At 38.3% G+C, this 18,305-nt stretch overlaps 2 protein-coding genes across 4 annotated transcripts in view; one reads left to right on the top strand and one right to left on the bottom strand.

The window, feature by feature from the left end:
• Positions 1-1,754, top strand: part of GLIPR1 (GLI pathogenesis related 1) — a 54,699-nt gene extending 52,945 nt beyond the window's left edge. For all 3 annotated transcript variants that reach the window (XM_043446549.1, XM_043446550.1, XM_043446548.1), the window contains exons 6-7: positions 1,438-1,464; positions 1,565-1,754. In XM_043446549.1, coding sequence (XP_043302484.1) covers positions 1,438-1,464; positions 1,565-1,719 — 182 coding nt within the window. In that variant the 3' untranslated portion in view covers positions 1,720-1,754. The remainder of the gene's footprint in view (positions 1-1,437; positions 1,465-1,564) is intronic.
• Positions 1,129-14,890, bottom strand: KRR1 (KRR1 small subunit processome component homolog). The gene is made up of 10 exons (XM_043446547.1): positions 14,745-14,890; positions 11,884-12,056; positions 10,184-10,318; positions 9,871-9,996; positions 9,699-9,782; positions 8,543-8,599; positions 7,242-7,412; positions 4,418-4,495; positions 4,229-4,328; positions 1,129-2,714 (listed from the first exon to the last, which is right to left on the bottom strand). Exons 1-10 carry the CDS (start codon positions 14,827-14,829, stop codon positions 2,575-2,577), a joined length of 1,149 nt encoding a protein of 382 aa, XP_043302482.1. The 5' UTR covers positions 14,830-14,890; the 3' UTR covers positions 1,129-2,574.
• Between the last annotated feature and the right edge of the window lie 3,415 nt (positions 14,891-18,305).

The following is an 18,305-nucleotide window of genomic DNA, read 5'->3' as shown; positions in this document are numbered from 1 at the left end:
CTTTAGAATCAGTGATGAGAACAGACAATTATTTTAAATTAAGAGTAATTTAACTGTTGCTACTGGTTAACTGTCTTTCCCACTAGACTGAATTCCAAACAGACACTAAGTCATGCCTATCTAATTCACCTTTGTAACCAACTGAAGTGCCTAGTCTGGCTGACAAATGACCACTAATTTGACTGTATATATTTTATTAATCATTATATTTTAAAAATCTAGACAATTAGTAACAACAGCACCAGAACAATAAGAAGAAAACTTGTGGACTTTTAGCTTTTGATCTTGGAGATCTAGCTTGAAATGGTCTCTAATCTTGAGGGATAAAATTCAGAAATTTAAGACTACAGTCCAATAATAATGAAAAACCCCTGACTCTTAAGAAAGACAAAGGAAAACACAAGCTAACTTACAGAGGGGTAAGGGTTGGAGGATAAAGGCTTTTATCTATCAGATTCCATCTCTGACAAATTATAGCAAACACTGGAAGAAAAAAAACCTTTTGTGGTCTTCCAGATAACAGTTCCGTAAATACCAATGGAGGCCAAATTAGGATGGTTTTGCAAAATGCACTGGGAATACCAATGGCACACAAGCTGATTTGAGCTAGTGCCTGTGCATGGATGATGTTTCAATACTCCAAAGTTGGATGTTTAACATTTTAAAAATATATATAAGAAAAAATATAACTAGCACATCACACCTTGATTTCATGGAAGTAACTGCCAAAAAAAGTTAGAGCAGCAGAAGCTTCGATGGCAATTCACCACAGAAAATGCCCAGTCACAGGTGTGATGACCAGAGATGCTCATGAGCAGGCAGAGGATCAGGACTCCACCACAGGAATCCAGCGGCAGCTGGCCTGGAAGCAGCGTAGAAAAGGTGTTTAACCATTTATAAAAAGTATAAGAAGACCATGGCAGATGTGGAATTTTTTTCCCAGGCCTTGGAATGTCAAGTGGAGAGGAGTAGTTATGACTTTTGATAGCCAAATGCCCTATTAATAAGCTATTAATAAGTTAATGACAGACTAGAACGGATGAGAGGACACTCTTTACTACTGACTGATCACAGGATTCTTCTTCTCAGGGATAAACTTATTTTCAGGAAAATATTTTAACAAACTGCTCACACTAATTATTACTTTTATTTTTAATTGCAATGTCTTTTCATTACATTTATTTTATCTGCTTATGTAAAATGACTATTTATAGTAGTGATATATAAAAAGTTTTATATAAACAAGATGATTTAAAAATATCAAGTTATTACAGTAACTACAAAAAAATCTTGAATAATTAACTTTTGAAAATCACTGCAGTAAAGCCAAAGCAACAGTCAATGGTTATAATTAAGAGACTTGACTCTTAAAAAGAAAACAAAAGCCTCACCAGTACCTATTCTTTTAATTTTTTTTTCTTTCTTCTGATTTTACAGCTAACCCACAACGAGACAAAGTGACACGTATGTATATAAACCTTAAACTGTTTTAAGATCTATGTGAGCTGTGTTACTGCATTATGGGGAACAACATTAATGAGTATATTTCATGTCTGTTTCACAGGTTACTACTCCACTGTGTTTCCAGACTGGCCGATATATCCACGTGACAGAAACACATCTCTTTTTCTCATAGTTATCCCACCAATCCTAATACTGAGTGTTATAATTATCATTTGGGCCAAGGGCAAATACCCTCATTTATTTACTTGGAAATAATCCAATCCAATCCAATAATACAAACCTCATTCACACATGGTGTTTTGTTTTTTTTAGTAACAACCGGGTGTATTTCTGATTTGCAGCAAACCCTTACTCAAAAAATGGTTCATCTTCCTAGCACTATAGGATAGACTCATCTTTACTTTCCACTTTTTAAGCAGCAGCACTGTTTCCAAGCTGCCACAGCTGTGACTTGCAATGAGTAAGCTCTCTCCCCCGTCCGCCTCAGCTTCTAAGTACGCAGAGTGAGAGAGCTAGGTGTAGGTGGTCTGAGAAACCGCACCGGCCCTCATCAGTAAAAACACTCCTATATAACCTGGTGCGTGCTGTTCCAACTTTAAATATCCGGTTTTCCAGGTTCTCTTGCAATTTGATATCTTATGATTTACTACTTCCTCAGACTCAGATTGGAATAGTCATTAAGGGAATTAATTTAAAAGGCCTTGTGTTTTTGGATTATGAATTAATTTTGGAACAAAATGTAAATGAGATTACATTAGAGCACTTTCTCAAAACCAAATGCTGGGACATGATTATATTTAAAGACTAAACAACCTTAAAAATTACCGCTAAAATCATGCTTAGGCAAAACGTGCCTGGAATAGATTAGATACAATGCATATAAACACATATATACCACTCTCTAGTATAAAATTTTTCAAAAAACATATGGACAATAATTTATAAAGAATAGTTGTTTATATTAACACTGTAATAAAGCACAAACTTAGAAAAAAGTGATCAGGGTATTACTTCTCACGGATAAGGCAAGTAACGTTGCCAACTACAGTATTTCAAAATCCTTTACAAAAGGAAAGAGCTTAATAAATTTTAGTTCAGGGTTTGTTTGTGTTACTTTTTCTTCTTTTTCTTTTCATCTGCTTCCATTTTAAGCTTAACTTCTTCAGCTGTAAGAGCTCCCAGTTTCTTATTCTTTGCTTTCTTAACCTTTTCCTTGAGGGCAGCCACATCAATTTTAGTTTCAGTAGAAGCTAAATAAATTAAAAAACAATACATGTAATTCTTTAGATTTTACCAAATAAAACAAAGATTACATAAATATGAATAATTTTAGAGTACTATTGTAATTGAAAGGTCATGTTATAAAATACAAAATACCTGCTAAAAGTAAAGTTAGAAATTTCTACAAACTAGGAGAAAACAAAGTCCTTAAACACACTAGTAAGAATATACATGAAAATGACATTATAGTTTAACTGTTTGAACCAATTACTGGATTCAACTATGTTGAAATTACATTTTTGTCCTTAAATAGTTTGATATTATTATTTATATTTGTTTTCATGTTCTGGAACTTTATAGTACTCTTTAAAAGACTTAGTTTTCCAAATATTAGTTCAATTAATGACTAGTATTATTTCATTTAACAAGATTTTGGTAATAAAGACAGTAATCTGAGAGTATCTGGAGGTTCTAACAAACCCAACCATGTAGTTAACACCAAAAGTTTGAACAAAATAGAGAAAAGCAGCAGCAAAAAATTGCAACTTTTCTTATCATTTAGAGAACAGTATTCAGGACATAAAAGAACCACAAGATAAAATGTCATCATACAAACACCCCAGCAAGTTGAGAGCAGACTTAGTCTTCACTACAATGGAACAGCTTCACTTTATTCAGTATTAAACTGAGATTAAACTACCATTTAAATACCTTGAGAGTACATAACTGACCAGCTCGACAGACTTAAAATTATGATGCTTATGATATTTTTAACTTTTATATAACCAATGATCTAAGAAGTAGAATGCAGTATTTTTTAAGTTGTTAACACTGATATATATTAACAAAGTAGTAATGTTACATCTGGCTTAGACCAACAGGTGATGTACAACACAGCTGGTGAGCTCCCTCCCCTCATTATGCCACTGACTACTCTGGAGAGTTACTCTACAGAAGAGTACAAGGGTTACTAGTGGGGAAGAATATGTAAAAGAGAAGGTAGGTCAAAACAAGGCCAGGGATAAGAAGGTTTTCCCTGAGTGTCTTTTTAATAACCGCTGAGTAAGAAAGCTATTCTTGCTATTCTGTTGGTGTTGTTTTAGCCCAAGGTAATGAGAAATCCATGTTAACAACACAAGCATCAGGTTTTAAGTCACAGATCGTACAAGTAAAGAAAGCGTAACTTTGATAAGCTCTGTAAGCGGCATACAGCAGAGCTTGGGGACCTTCCCGCTGTTTCTATAGAGGACTCCCTGCTCTGGTTTCTGTCTTTCAAAACAAACGGTCCTTCCTCAGCACGGCAGTGATCAGGAAGCGGCTGCCAGCATGGGACACTCTCAAACAGGCATCAGTTGGTGCTAAACTATGCGTTATCTCAGTCTCCTCTTGTCCCGAGGATCTGTGAGTAATGAAACGCTGAGAGAACTGGTGAAAGACGTGGCTATTTCTTAACACGAACTCAGAGATTCAACAAATTCACTATGGGTTTACTTTTCCTCTAGTAGACTTCAGCATCATAACAAGACTTAGGAAAAAGCATTACCTTCCTTAGGTTTCTTCAGGTGAACTGGTTTTTCTTTAGGTGGAATAAAAGCTTTGTTTCTCTCCTCTTGTCTCTTACTGAGAGCTTCTGCTTGTTTAGCCTACATGATTAATAAACACTTTTCAGTTAAGTAAGAATCCAAAGTATCTATGCACTTTGCAATTAATGTTGCCAGCTAGACAGTCTTACCTTTATTGCTTCCATTTTCTGTCTCTTCTTTTGACTTGCCTTCAAAAAGTATTCACCACTAGCCAATTCTTTATCAATCTGTTGAAATATGTATTTACAATTACTTCAGAAATCATGTAGATGGGAAGTCAATTTCTAAGAAATTCACAATGACCCTGAGGTAAAGACAGTAGGGTTGAAACTCTTATGTAAGGTAGCAGCCTAAAAAGAAGGAAATGTACTTTAAGCTGACAAGAATACACATACACAAAGCATGTAGGTAGGAAAGTAGGTGGTGTGTCCATGGGGTACTCAACAGACTGCTTTAGGGGAGGTGGAAGGTCAAGGTCTCAGAAAAGTGAGGAAAGACACCTGGAAAGAGTTTGGGACATGAAGAAACATGAATGACAGGTAAGGGAGGTGGGATGTGATTTAGAAATGACTGAAGGTCCCTGAGAAGAGTGAAGAGAGCAAAGTAACACTTTATAAACGGAACAGAAAAACGGAGATAAAAGCCTTTTTTTTTTTAAGTTTCATTTTGTTCATCATACAAAATGAAAAGCAAGAATTGTCAGGATGTAGGGACTAAATACTAATTAGAGCAAGTAACCACTCATTCATTAAACAGTCAACATACAATTGATCTATCTGAGGCAATGCTCTAAACTATTACTAACCTTTCTACAATTACTAACTCGCTTAATTCTCAAATTCTCATAGACAATTCTTTGAGATAGGTACTATCATCATCCCCATTTTATGTACGAAGAAACTGGGGGCATAGATGTGTTAAATTATGCTCATAATTAACAATAACCTCAGATATGTAGATGACACCACCCTTATGGCATAAATCGAAGAGGAACTGAAGAGCCTCTTGATGAACGTGAGAGAGAAGTGAAAAATCTGGCTTAAAACTCAACATTCATAAAACTAAGATCATGGCATCCAGTCCCATCACTTCATGGCACATAGATGGGGAAACAATGGAAACAGTGACAGACTTGATTTTCTTGGGCTCCAGAATCAATGCAGACGGTGACTGCAGCCATGAAATTAAAAGACGCTTACTCCTTGGGAAAAAAGCAATGACAAACCTCGACAGCATGTTAAAAAGCAGAAACATCACTTTGCCAACAAAGGTCTGTCTAGTCAAAGCTATGGTTTTTCCAGTAGTCATGTATGGATGTAAGAACTGGATCATAAATAAAGCTGAGTGCCAAAGAATTGATGCTTCTGAACTGTGGTGTTGGAGAGGACTCTTGAGAGTCCCTTGGACTGCAAGGAGATCAAACCAGTCAATCCTAAAGGAAATCAGTCCTAAATATTCATTGGAAGGACTGATGCCGAAACTGAAGCTCCAATCCTTTGGCCACCTCATGCGAAGAACTGACTCACTGGAAAAGACCCTGATGCTGGGAAAGATTGAAGTCAGGAGGAGAAGGGGACGACAGAGGATGAGACGGTTGGATGGTATCACCTACTCGAAGGACATGAGTTTGAGCAAGCTTTGGGAGTTGGTGATGGACAGGGAAGCCTGGCGTGCTGCAGTCCATGGGGTCGCAAAGAGTTGGATTCAACTGAGCAACTAAACGTAGCAAATAAGTGGCAGGTAAGTCAAACGAGACACTGCTGACTCAAGAAGCTCACAATCACAGGAGAGGAAGATGAGACAAGCAGTGAGCACGGGAGAGGCTGCCTGGAGCACGCCAGGGCTGCAGAAGCGCGCGTTAGTCCCTGAGTCGCGCACTGCTTCTCCCCAACTAACACTTTCTGGCTTCACTTTATTGTCCAATGTAGAGCTCGAGACCCAACACTTACACTTTTTTTACTGTGATGATCATCATTCCTCTTTTACCTTTGACCTTTCATCAAACCTTCCCTGAAAAACTGCAAACACAGGGCTGTGAGGAAGACAAGACAGTATAAAGAAAAAGACAGGCTAAAGGAAAAACTTCAACATACAGCCAAGGGAGGGAATAACGAACAAAGATCCTCCAACAGACAGGTGAACAAAGAACTCAGAGAATAAGCAAAGAATGGACTGAGGCAGATGGGAAAAAAAACTGTGAGCTAAGAGCAAGTTTAAAGAGTTGTTGCCTGGTAATCTCAAATACTCGAGGGAAAAAAAGCAACGTCATCTACTGAGAGTGGAAGGGTGGCAAAAGAATTAAGAGGACACAAAGAAGCCAGATAATACTGCTGAAGACCATCTGAGGCAGGAAATGTGAGTTTTTAAGGGATATAATCCAAAGACACGACTCTCTTCAGCTATGTTCAGTAGCCACACTATGGGAAAAGAAGTTATGTTTTAGGACTGATGCAAGTTTTAGAGCGGTTCTGTCAGAGGGTGTGACAGAAAAGGGGAGTATGAAAGAAAACAGCAACAGGCAAGAGAGAAAAGGAAATTATGCCAGACGACAGTACACAAAATGAGAGGCATTCATATCTTTAAAAACAGGACAGATATCAGAAGTTAAGATTTCAAACCCAGAGCAAAACATACAGCACGGGTCACAGGAACGAGGCCGCAGCAGCACCGAGGGCACGGCGGGCTAGGTCGCCGACGTTTCCCACCGTGGAGCGCGCACAGCGGCTACGGGCGGAGCTACACACCACCGCCAGCCACCTCGATGCCACTCTACGCTCACAACATGAAGCTGCCGCTCCCCATCTCCACACAGTCAGTTCAAAACAACTGTATTTACACTTACCTTCAGATTCTTACATCTCTACACACCCAAACACCCACAGAAATTCCACCTAAAATACCCTCAAAGTTTCCGACAAAACAGATTAAAATGGTTTCCCCCTCATGTAACAAAATTCAACATTTAATACTGACCTGACTTTCTGGCTGTGGTGGTGGGAATGGTGTATACTCTTTCTTAACAGTTTTCTTCTTTGGTTCCTTGCGTTTATTCACATTTTTGTGCTTGAACTGTGGCAAAAACCTTTCCCAACTTTGTGATCTTAACTCAGAGTCTTTCGCCAGCTCTCGTTTAATCATTAAGGTCTTGGGTCATGGTAATATATGAACAAAGTAAACACTTTTAATTTTAGAAGTGACATGTTTCTCAACCTAAGACATTATAAATAATGTCCCTATAAATAATAAAATTAAAAGGAACAACTCTTAGTCTCTTCAGTAGGATTAAATCAATTCTGTAAAGAAAAAGCATATAATCTCAAATATGCATCATGAACCAAGAATCAGAAAACCATTAGAAATTTAGATTAAGAAACAGAATCATTAAAATAGAGATGAAAAATAAGACTAAGTTTTTCATTAAAACCTTTGAAATTCAACTTAATCATACAGAGAGAGTGATTAATTAGTGAAGTTTCCTACAAGCAGGAAGCTTTCAGTAGCACATGAAATATGATCATCACAGGGAAAGAAAAAACTAAAGTTTCTCATGATCAATGAAACCAGTGTTTTCACATTTCCCCCAATTCCACCTGAATTTTACCGACACTGAAACATCACAGGGTGCAAAGCAGGCATCAGATGCAGGACACGCTCTCTTTAATGTCCCAATGAAGCTCAAGTCATTTTCCACCCCACTCTAAGAATGCCTTTTCAAATTCATCAAATTCAGGGACTGTTTAACAAATATCCATCATAAAACATCATATACCGTGGTTACATTTCCAAGAACAATCACTGAATGTTATACATGCAGGGATATAACATCTCTCTCAATGAACCTATAACTTGAATGTTAAACTCCAAAACAAGTTTTAATGCAATCTGAATTATTCCAGACTTACAGAAAATGGCAGAATTCTAAAAGACCACACTTTTAAATACAGTCTGTGGGCTCATTAGCCTAAGAAAACTGAACTAGTACCCTCTACAATAAATTCCATGAAGCATATTTTATTTATATCAGAACTGAATCACTACATTACAGAGCCCCCTTCAACAGCTTTCTTTCACACTCTACTCCTCAGAGACCCAAGCTTTCAAAGAAGGAACTACAGGACTGGGATAGTGTTGAGTGGGCTGAACTCTACCCAAATAGTTCTGCTTTATCTGTTTTGTATATTAGACTTTCATAAAAGATTTATTTTCAAGAAAGGTTTTTGTAGCTAAAAACAATTTGATAACCGCTATTATACTAATGCACAGTGAACACTCACTTTAATATTGTAAATTGGATGAATATTCTTCATAGTGTCTAGGACTACTTTTCGAACCTGAAATTTGCAAAGAAAAATGAATCAGTTATTTATAATGAAGATTTTAGTGAACTAGGTAGAAGAGGATTAATATATTGCAAAATAACCTATGAACCAGGCAATGGCTACCAAACTGGATATAGCAGTCCCTTCAACTGTTCTGAGTGGCTTCTGGATCTTTCATAATAGTTAACCTCACTTGGATACAATGAAGTCTCTCAATTTTACTGCTAAAAAGTGATATGCAGAATTAGCACAACAGTCTGGAGCTGTGCAATTTAGGGGAAAGAGAGATGAATTTAGAGTTAGAAAATACGTGCTCAAATGCTGGGACTTCATAGGGGAAAGTCACTTAATTTTCCTCCTGACTTGAGCTTTTGAATTCTGTAATACATTTGAAATAAAACCACCTTAAGGATCTGTTGTAAGAATTAAATAATATACTTAGACTCTACAAAACTATGAAATACTCAAAACACCTAAGTTGTTATTGCGCTATGTGAAAAAAGCAGATAACTTAAGAGAAAGAGGTCCAAAAGAAGTATTATTAAAGGCCCTGAAAGGAAGTAAGAACTCACAGCCAGATACACACAACAAAAGCCTCAAAAGGAGTTTATAGAAACAGTATGTGCTCTATAGATTTTCTCATAACATGCGACAAACTAATATTCATGAAACATTAAATTAACATATTAAAACTCAAAGAAAATACATCTTAAGGGAAGTTTTCTGAGCCTGACCTCTACTGGCTGCATCTGTTACTGCAAAGAACAAGATCTGCTCAATTCTCCAATCATTTAAACACATGTTTTCTAATGTTTGCTACAGACTGAGATCTTAAAATACCCACTGAAAACCTGCAGTAGGGGAAGTAATGATGAACAGACCTTCTAATTCAGAAATGAATCTCTCTGTAATTACCAAAAGTTGGCCATGATATGTTAAGGTTCAGGAGTGGCTATTCCCTCAAATTACATGAAGAATTTACTAATGAAAATCAAACAAAACACAATTTTTAAAAATTATGAAACAATACATTATCCAATGAACTATTATAGTATACCCATATTCTTTCATTTATTCTCTGCTAAAACTAAGTTAAGAGCATAAATCTCACCTCTTTTAAGCCACTAAAAGGTCCAATGGCTGAAACTGTGTTTCCCTGAACCATAATGTAACAGTTTGTCAAGAGTTCCAATGCCTATATCAAAAGAGCAATAAGTTGAATTTCAGTACACTGAAAAACTAACAGTAGAGGAAAACATACTTTTTTCACTAATAAAAAGCACCTTCAAAGTAGATCCTTTGGGACCAATAAGCCGTTGTCTTCTTTTTACAAATCTTTCTTTATTTCTTACTAAAGAACCTATTTTAATGATGTCACATGCAACATCGTCCTGAAGAATTCGTATTGCCTTTTGGGAAAATAAAGAAAATAGCCCATCAACATTCTTTACAAGTACAAATGGTTTTCCAAGCCAAGAAATTTAAGCACAAAAATGAAAACGTTTTAGGGGGGAGGTGGTGGTGGCAGTGATATATGTTGTCTCTAATGTTGATGCAAATAAAACAAATAAAGTCTAAATTTAATTCTAAATTTACCTGTTCAAATGAAACACTCCTTGCTAACAGTTTGATTAGGTCTCTGGCCCTAATGATGATATACGGATCAAACGTCTTCTTTGTAGTACAGACAGTCATGCTGCCCTCAATCAGGTCCAGGGTTGCATTAACATGCTACAAAAAGAGTGAGCAGACAGTTATCTGAAAATGCATTCAATTTTAGATGAGTACAGAGCCTATCCTAGCCTAACTATTAATTTCTGTGCCATTAAGATATCTCAAAATCCTTTAACTCTCTTCTTGAAGAAGCTGGAAAGTTAATGTAATTAAGGAATACTGGATTACGTTTAGATTTCAAAGAAAATAAGAAACTCAGGTAATTGAAAACATTTATAGTTGACTTTAGGATAATTTACACTTATCAGAATAAATATTACCTCCAGTCTAAAAAAATCACATCAATCAAAATAAGGTCATATTTAAGACTTAAGGTAAAAACGTAAAGCTTATAATTTCCCTACCCTGGCTAGATGTAGCTCTAATCTAAAATCTTCTCCCTAGAGTGAAAATAGGCTTTCTCTTTCAAACTCTCCCCTGGTGGCTTGGCGGTGAAGAATCTGCCCGCCAATACAGGAGATGCAAGAGATGCAGGTTTGATCTCTGGGTTGGGAAGATCCCCCGGCAGAAGGAAATGGCAACTCACTCCAGTATTCTTGCCTGGGAAATCTCATGGACAGAAGAGCCTGGTGGGCTGCAGTCCATGGACACAACCAAGCGACTAAACAACAACATTAGTTAAATACAAAGTAAAAACAAACTGTCAGAGGTTTAAAAATAAAAGCAATAATGGGAGAATCTATGCATTAACTTTCAAAAGAACCAGACTTCAGCAAAGCAAATAAAAATGCTATTTTCTAACTTGTGAGCATGACCTCAAGAATATTTCAATACAGTGAATGATGAACAGTTAAACATCAGGTTAGGTGTCTATCAGTTTAAACACACACACACACAGAAACAAACTGGGTCTAATCCCAGATGCAGACAGCTGTAACACGGCCTGGTTTGCTAACCACCCTCAAGCCTGGTGGGCACAAATGACTCTGGAGCAGTCCCACAGCTGAGAAATAGATTTTCTATCACAATCTCGTGTATACACGAACACACACAGACAAACCAAAAGCTTCATAAAATGATACTTATCCTTACCACATGTGATATATTTTTTTCCTAAGGCTCACTATAGCCATTAAATTGACTTCCTGATTCACTAAGGGGTCTCAATCCAGTTTGAAAAATAAAATCAAATACACCGCTCTAAGAGCACTGCAGGAGTAACAAACAGGAAAGTTGGTCACATCCATCATCTTCCATTTACAATGAGACGTTAAACAGCGCCAGGGGCATGCCCCAGCTCACACCATACAGGCTAATGGCAACCATCGCAGCAGAGAGTGGCTCTGAAACCTGGAGTTTCCAAGTGAGTTTCAGATACCCCTACACATTGAAATCCCCTAAAAATGTAAAAGCATGTGAATTTTTCCAAGTAACCTGTTATTCACAAAACTAAGAACAAATGAACAGTAAGGATAATGCTTATCTAGTCTGTTTAAAATACCAAAAGAATCAAATGGAACAGCTATGCTAGCACCTTTACACAGAAATCCATCATCACACATTCACTTACTTAAAAGATACAAGCAATAACAATCTCAGAGAAATATATAAAACACGCATACATGTTCATTCAAGGCTTTCTGTACTAATGGCCAGCACTCTTTTAAGTACGCCTCTCTGTATTTCGGAAACAAAGTTGCGAAACTGCTCTCCTCCAGGAGTCCTCTAGGATTGTCCTCCTTGGAGAAAGCCGGCTCCTTCCAACCGTCTGGCACAGTGAGGAGTTCAGGTTCACCTACAGAGGAGGGAAAATCTACACGTCAGATTCAACTTCTTTTGAAGAGTTTTTGAACACTTGTATGCATACATGCACAAGTTTCCCAGTACTTTCATGCACTTCCTTCTCCCCTGCTTTTTATACTGTTCAACACTCCAAGAACACGCCTCTGTCATTACCAACATACTGTGTTAAAATTATCTGTATGTGTGCCAGTTGCGTCATAGACGAAGTTCCTGGAGGGCAGGGACTCTGCTCCCTGGGTCCATGGTTACTGGCATACACCTGGCATATAGCGGATATTCACAAACTTCTACTGCACTACACTTTTTTAGAGTTGAGGATCCAAATACTATTTTGTTTACATTACTATTTAAAATAAAATAACATTTCAGACTGAACTGAAGTGAAGCTTATGTGTATATATATTTGTATGTGTGTACACATAAAATTATCAAAAACTGATTGCAGTGTATACCTTCAGTTAATATTCACTACAATAGGGTTTTAGGTTTTCCAAAGAGCTTTCACGTGACCTCCTTCTGTATACTCTCATCAAAACTATGAAAGGAAGAACTGGTATTATTATTTCCACTTTAGAAAAGATATTCCATTCAAAACGTTTGAGTGACTCGTGTAAGGGAATGTGAAGCTGACTCGGTCTAGGTCTCCTCTCATTAAAACAAAATGCCTCCTAAGGGCCATAAATTGTCTCCTATATCATTTATTAAAACGCCTGGTCCTGAATTTAACAACCTCTTAAATCCAACAGCTCTATCTTAACTCACTATTACACAAAGGTATGATCCATGGGCCTGCAGCATAGGCATAAATACGGAGGTTGTCAGAAATGCAATTCTTGCATTCCACCCAGACCTATTAAATGTGAACCTCTGAGCTGAAGCCCAGAAATCTGTCTTAATGGTGTCATGAGGAGCTTCTTATGCATACTAAAGTTTAAGAAGCAGGTATTTATAGTCCATTTTAGCCACCCCAGTCAGATATAATTGCTTTCTGTTTCTTTTCCTCACATCCACTCTGTTATTTAGGGTTCAAGTCACAGAGAATTAGTCTTCATTTACCATTTACTCCTCAATATCCTGAAAAAAAAAATCCTCAAATTCTGCAATAGTGACTACTTAAAATGGTATCTGGGCTGCCCTCCTCGCTCAGTTGGTAAAGAATATGCCTACAATCTTGATCCCTGGCGTCAGAAGATGCCCTGGAGAAAGAAATGGCCACCCACTCCAGTATTCTTGCCTGGAGAATCCCATGGACAGAGGAGCCTGGCAGGCTACAGTCCGTGGGGTGGGAAGAATTAGACACAACTTAGTGACTAAACCACCACAAAAAGCTATCTGTCCAAGATCCTACCAATTTAAACAACTCATTGGATGTGAATTTAAAAAAGAAAAAGAAAAAAACCTGGCTAAGAAAATAAAAGTTTAGTTTCACAATACAAAAACAACAAATAACCCCCAAACATGCGTAAAGATGGATAACCTCATTAGCAATCAGGATAGTTTGAATTAAAACCACAATATGATTTCATACTTAACTAAACGACAAATTTAAAATTCAGATAACAGCCAAGTGTTAGTGCTCCTACTACTTTTGGAAGTATAAAATGCCACAGCTTCTTTGGCAAAGATTATTCTTTGCACAAGCCCTACCCTACACTACAAGGATTCCAATCCCATGTAATGTGCATAAACAGAGACGCTCCAGAATGTTAACCAGGAGAAATGTATAAAGATGTTTATACCACATTGTTTATAATAGCGAACAATGGGAACAATCCAAATGTCCAGCAACATTAAAATGAAAATATACATCAGCGTGTATTCATACAAGGGAACATTAGAATGACCTGAGAGGTGCACGTAGGGGGTTTTGGACATACGGTTGGTAGCTGCTTTTCACCTGTTGGTTTTTATTCCTTCAGCTGTATATACACCGGCCTCTGCCATACCCTTAACTAAAACAACAAAACATTTTTACTCTCTAATGCCTATAGAATCAAAGTTTGAGGTTTTTAATACTTCCAGTACGTCTGGCTGAGCAGGCCCCAGACTATTTCTCTGTCAACCACACTGAAGATAATGGATAAAACAAGAGCGCAAGCGCAAAGCAAGAGAGCAATTTAAAAACAACGCAGTTGAAAGAGCAGGCGCTGGGTTGGCTGATACTTCAGCAACCGGACAAATAGGAATAACAAACGTTCCAAAAGTTTTTCAGTGGGTGACAAATTGACGCTAAGGGCACGCCGGTTACCTTTTCTATCACTACTGCTGTCTTAGTCCTTCATTATCACTCTACCACTCGTTCACTCATATGCATAACCACCACCTTCTCCCACCTCATCCCTCATTCTGCCAACGACCTCCAAACACCGCTGCAAGTTTAAGGCCCTGAAGCGCCCTCCTCAATTTCTTAAATCCTCATATTTTTACAGAACACGCATTCAGCAACACTTCTACTTTGGAGACTTTCAGCAGAAGCAATAAATTAGGAACACGTGGCCGGCACCGTACAGGCCCGTCGGTCCTGCAAGTCTGGTCAACAGCCCCCAAAATCAGCAATTACAGGTACACAAACTCACAGAACAGGCCCAAGGCGGCGTTACACGTGCCTAGCCAGCGAAAGCAAAAAAAAACCCAACTCAAAATCCACAAACTCCAGGCTTTGGTTTTTAGACAACCTCACCTCGGTTCTCCGACGTCGGTTTCGCGCCACGAAATTCCGTTTTCCCCGACGCTGTACTCGGCCCATTCTGCTTGGAGGACGCCATCTTCAAGCTGCTTCCGGTGCTGCCGGAAGCGAAACCTCCGTAAATCCTCCCGGCTGTAATCCGCGTACTCAAATTGAGTTCCACCGAACTCAGAGGAGCTCTGCGAGGGCTCTGCGCGTGCGTACGCTAGAGCCCGCTTATTTGCATAAACTTCTGCTCTGCCTCCGCGTAGCCAAGGGAGAGCTGGAGACTGCTTTGACCTGGCGCGTGTAACTACGGAGTTCCATTGCGTGTTGGGAATTAATATTTTAGCCCGGGCAACAAGTCGGCGTTTTCTCATGGACTCAGGGTATAACGCGGAAAGCAAGACTCCAAGCTTTAGCTAGAGTGCCACTTGAGTCTCATTGCTATCAGTTCTTCACTCATTCGGTAAATATTTATATGATTGTCCAATATGTGCTAGGCGTTGGGAGGTGGTACAGATATGAGAATCTATGAACCTTGACAGCAAGGAGTAACAGTAATAGATACCATTTATTGTGAGACTATTTTGTCGGAGAGTATTTTAACATTATTTCTAATCCTTGAAACAGACGAAGTTAAAGCAAAGCTCTTTAAGATTGATTTTTTTTTTTTTTTTGGACAGTATTAATAAGTTTTCAAAGTCCTTCTCCAGGGGATCTTCTGGAACCACGGATCCAGTGGCAGGGGCTGAGGGGCGTTGGGGGGTGGGGAGGGGGGAGGACTCTTGCATTAGTAGGCGGATTCTCTACTGCTGAGCGGCTAGGAAAATGACTAACCCCTATCTACCCCAACACAGTATACGTTGCTGATGTCACGATGTCCTTACTATAAATCTATGCTGCTAGGAACCTAAAAGTTCTTACACGCGACAAAGATAGTAGTTCTTTGGTTAAATTGTCTTATTGCTATCCATTTTTAAGTTTTTCTGCAGCACAAATAGAGAAAGCATTTGACAGGTTGGATTTCTCACATTAATGAAATGGGAAACGTTTATCGGCAGTCCGGCCTCTTGTATCTTCTATAAAAGATACTCGTTTATAAGGTACAGATATAAAATCAATTACTTGGGGACAGAAGATCAAAAGCCACATGATTATGTAAAGATTTCCGCTTTAATCCTGTGTGTCTTCTAAATGACAGGCGCTGATCTTTAAACAAGTCCCTGTGTCCTTGTCTTCCAAAGTAAAACGCTGGCTCACGAGTTAATGATTGGGAAATGTGAAGATGTGGAAACAGAAAAGCTGTTGGGCTAGAAACTGGTTACATCTTAGACTATAATCCTGCCACATAAGGACTCACCACACTCACAGGTCCCTGAAAGATATAAAGGCCTCATCCACATTCCTAAGTTGTTTTTAGAGGAAGCAGACCCCCTCTAAATAAAAACTGCTGACGGTAAGAACATAGACCCTACACTGGTTGAAACAAGGAGGCTGCTGATGCTTGAAACTTTACCTTGATGCCAACCAATCCCAGCATTGTCCAGGAGCTGGTCAGCTCTGCTCCTTAAACACTACTCCAGGGCGGCTCACACAGTATTGAGGGCATTAGCCCGCTGTGGCCCCCTTTGCCTGGCAGAGCAATAAAAGCTACTCTTCTGCTTCACCCAAGCTCTGTCTCTGCTTTTCTGTTTGGAACCAATGAACAGAGGCCAAGTTTCAGCAACAATTTCATATACTCTTAACAATTTATTGAAAAGAAAAAAAAAGACAATCCCTAAAATAGAACAAATAACAGGTGAAAGTTACAAAGTGAGAAGCTTTCCCAGAAGCCCTATGAAGCAGGGTTTTGAGAGCCTTACTTTAAGGAACTCAGATCACTAATAAGTGAAGAGCTAGACTTCAGGTCCAGGCAGTCTGACTTTTAATAGCTCCAGAAAGGCTACCATACCCAAAGGATTAGTTGTTGCAAGTGTGTTGGCAGGAGGGCTGGGTCTTCAGCCTCAGAGCCTTTGGATTTGGGCCGCAGTATCAACTGTTCCAGCCTGCTGGCCCACCCTGCCCCAAAGCCCACAGTTTGGACCTTCCAGGCCTCCATAATCACCTAAGTAATTATATATTCTGTGTCTCTGGAGAACCCTCATATGGCAGTTTACAGTAGAGCAGATCGGAACGGCTGATTAACATATAACACTCAACCTTACTACTGTCTGAAAAGCACAGAGACGTAACAATTAAATAACACTTTTCACCCTTCACATCGGTTAAAAATACATGTGTAATATTTTTAAATGATAATCTCTTGAAGAGAAGAGCACTCTCATATATTGTTTTGATGGAAATGTAAACTGTTACACTCTTTTTGCAAAGCAGTCTATCAATATGAAATATACACATTCTTCCACTCCCAGGAAACTGTCAACTAGAAATAAGGATGCAAGTGCAATTGTGCTGACAACTGCTCTGTATAGAGCTAGTTCCGTGAAAGGTCCTTGGAGCCGCACTGACTGGTTTGCCACCTTCTGGCTCTACAGCCTTAGGAAAGTTTCTTAATCTGCTCCTGTTCAGTTTCCTGTAATGGAGAGAATAATCTTAATTTAGTGACTTCATACATGTAAAGTGCTTGCAAGAAAATGCTTTGTCTGTGGAACACAATAGGTGTTAGCTGTTATTTTTTATAGTAACGAAAAAGTAAATTCATCTTGACTATCAATTAGGGATATAGTTAAATGTTGGTGTTGTTTTCATAACTGTGAGATATTATACAACCATTCATAAGAATTAATTAAATCTATATGGAGAGATTACCTAGAGGCTTTGAGGGATAAATGCCAGATACAGAAAGATGGGATAATTATATAGAGAGAATAATTATTATAATAATTATATATACATGCATGTAATTATCCCACTTTTATGAAGCAAACCATTCATTCATTTAATAAATATTGAGTATAATGCTGCAGACACTGTTTTAAATACTTGGTTCTGTTCTATGTTCTGCCCATAATAATAATTATGTGTGTGTGTGTGTGTGTGTGTGTGTGTGTGTGATTATACAATGAGAAAAGATTTGGAAGGATACACAATAAACTTTCAAGGCTGGCTACTTTAGGGATGAAGGTGATTAGAAAGAAAAATGAAGTAGGCAAAAATGCTTTAAAAAGTAGATGTCCATGATAAGACAGCAAGCATATGAATCTATTTATGTAAAACTGTCTATATGTATGTATGTTCCTGTGTATGCATAAGAAAGTCTATGAAAACCCAGTCACCAAAATGTTGACTGTTGCCTCTTCATAGATATTTCAAAGGACGGCAACTTAAATAGCAATACAGTTGTAAGTCAGTCACGATTTATATCATTTAACTTCCTTAGAAATCTGGATATAAATATGTACTCAGATCTGCAGTGTGATTTCCAGAAATCACACAAATAGCGTTAAAAGTGGAAGGAATAATGCTCTCTCCAGAGTTTCTTGGCCCTAGCAGCTGGGACAGTCCTGCAGGCAGACCTGTTTGGTTGAGATTTCTCCCCTCCTTGGCCTGTTAAGCAACTTAGACCCACATGCA

Source organism: Cervus canadensis, chromosome 25 (genome assembly GCF_019320065.1).
Source record: "Cervus canadensis isolate Bull #8, Minnesota chromosome 25, ASM1932006v1, whole genome shotgun sequence".
NCBI classification, from domain to species: Eukaryota; Metazoa; Chordata; class Mammalia; order Artiodactyla; family Cervidae; genus Cervus; species Cervus canadensis.
Note: the sequence above shows the minus strand (reverse complement) of the source record. Positions and strands in the feature narration are given on the sequence as shown.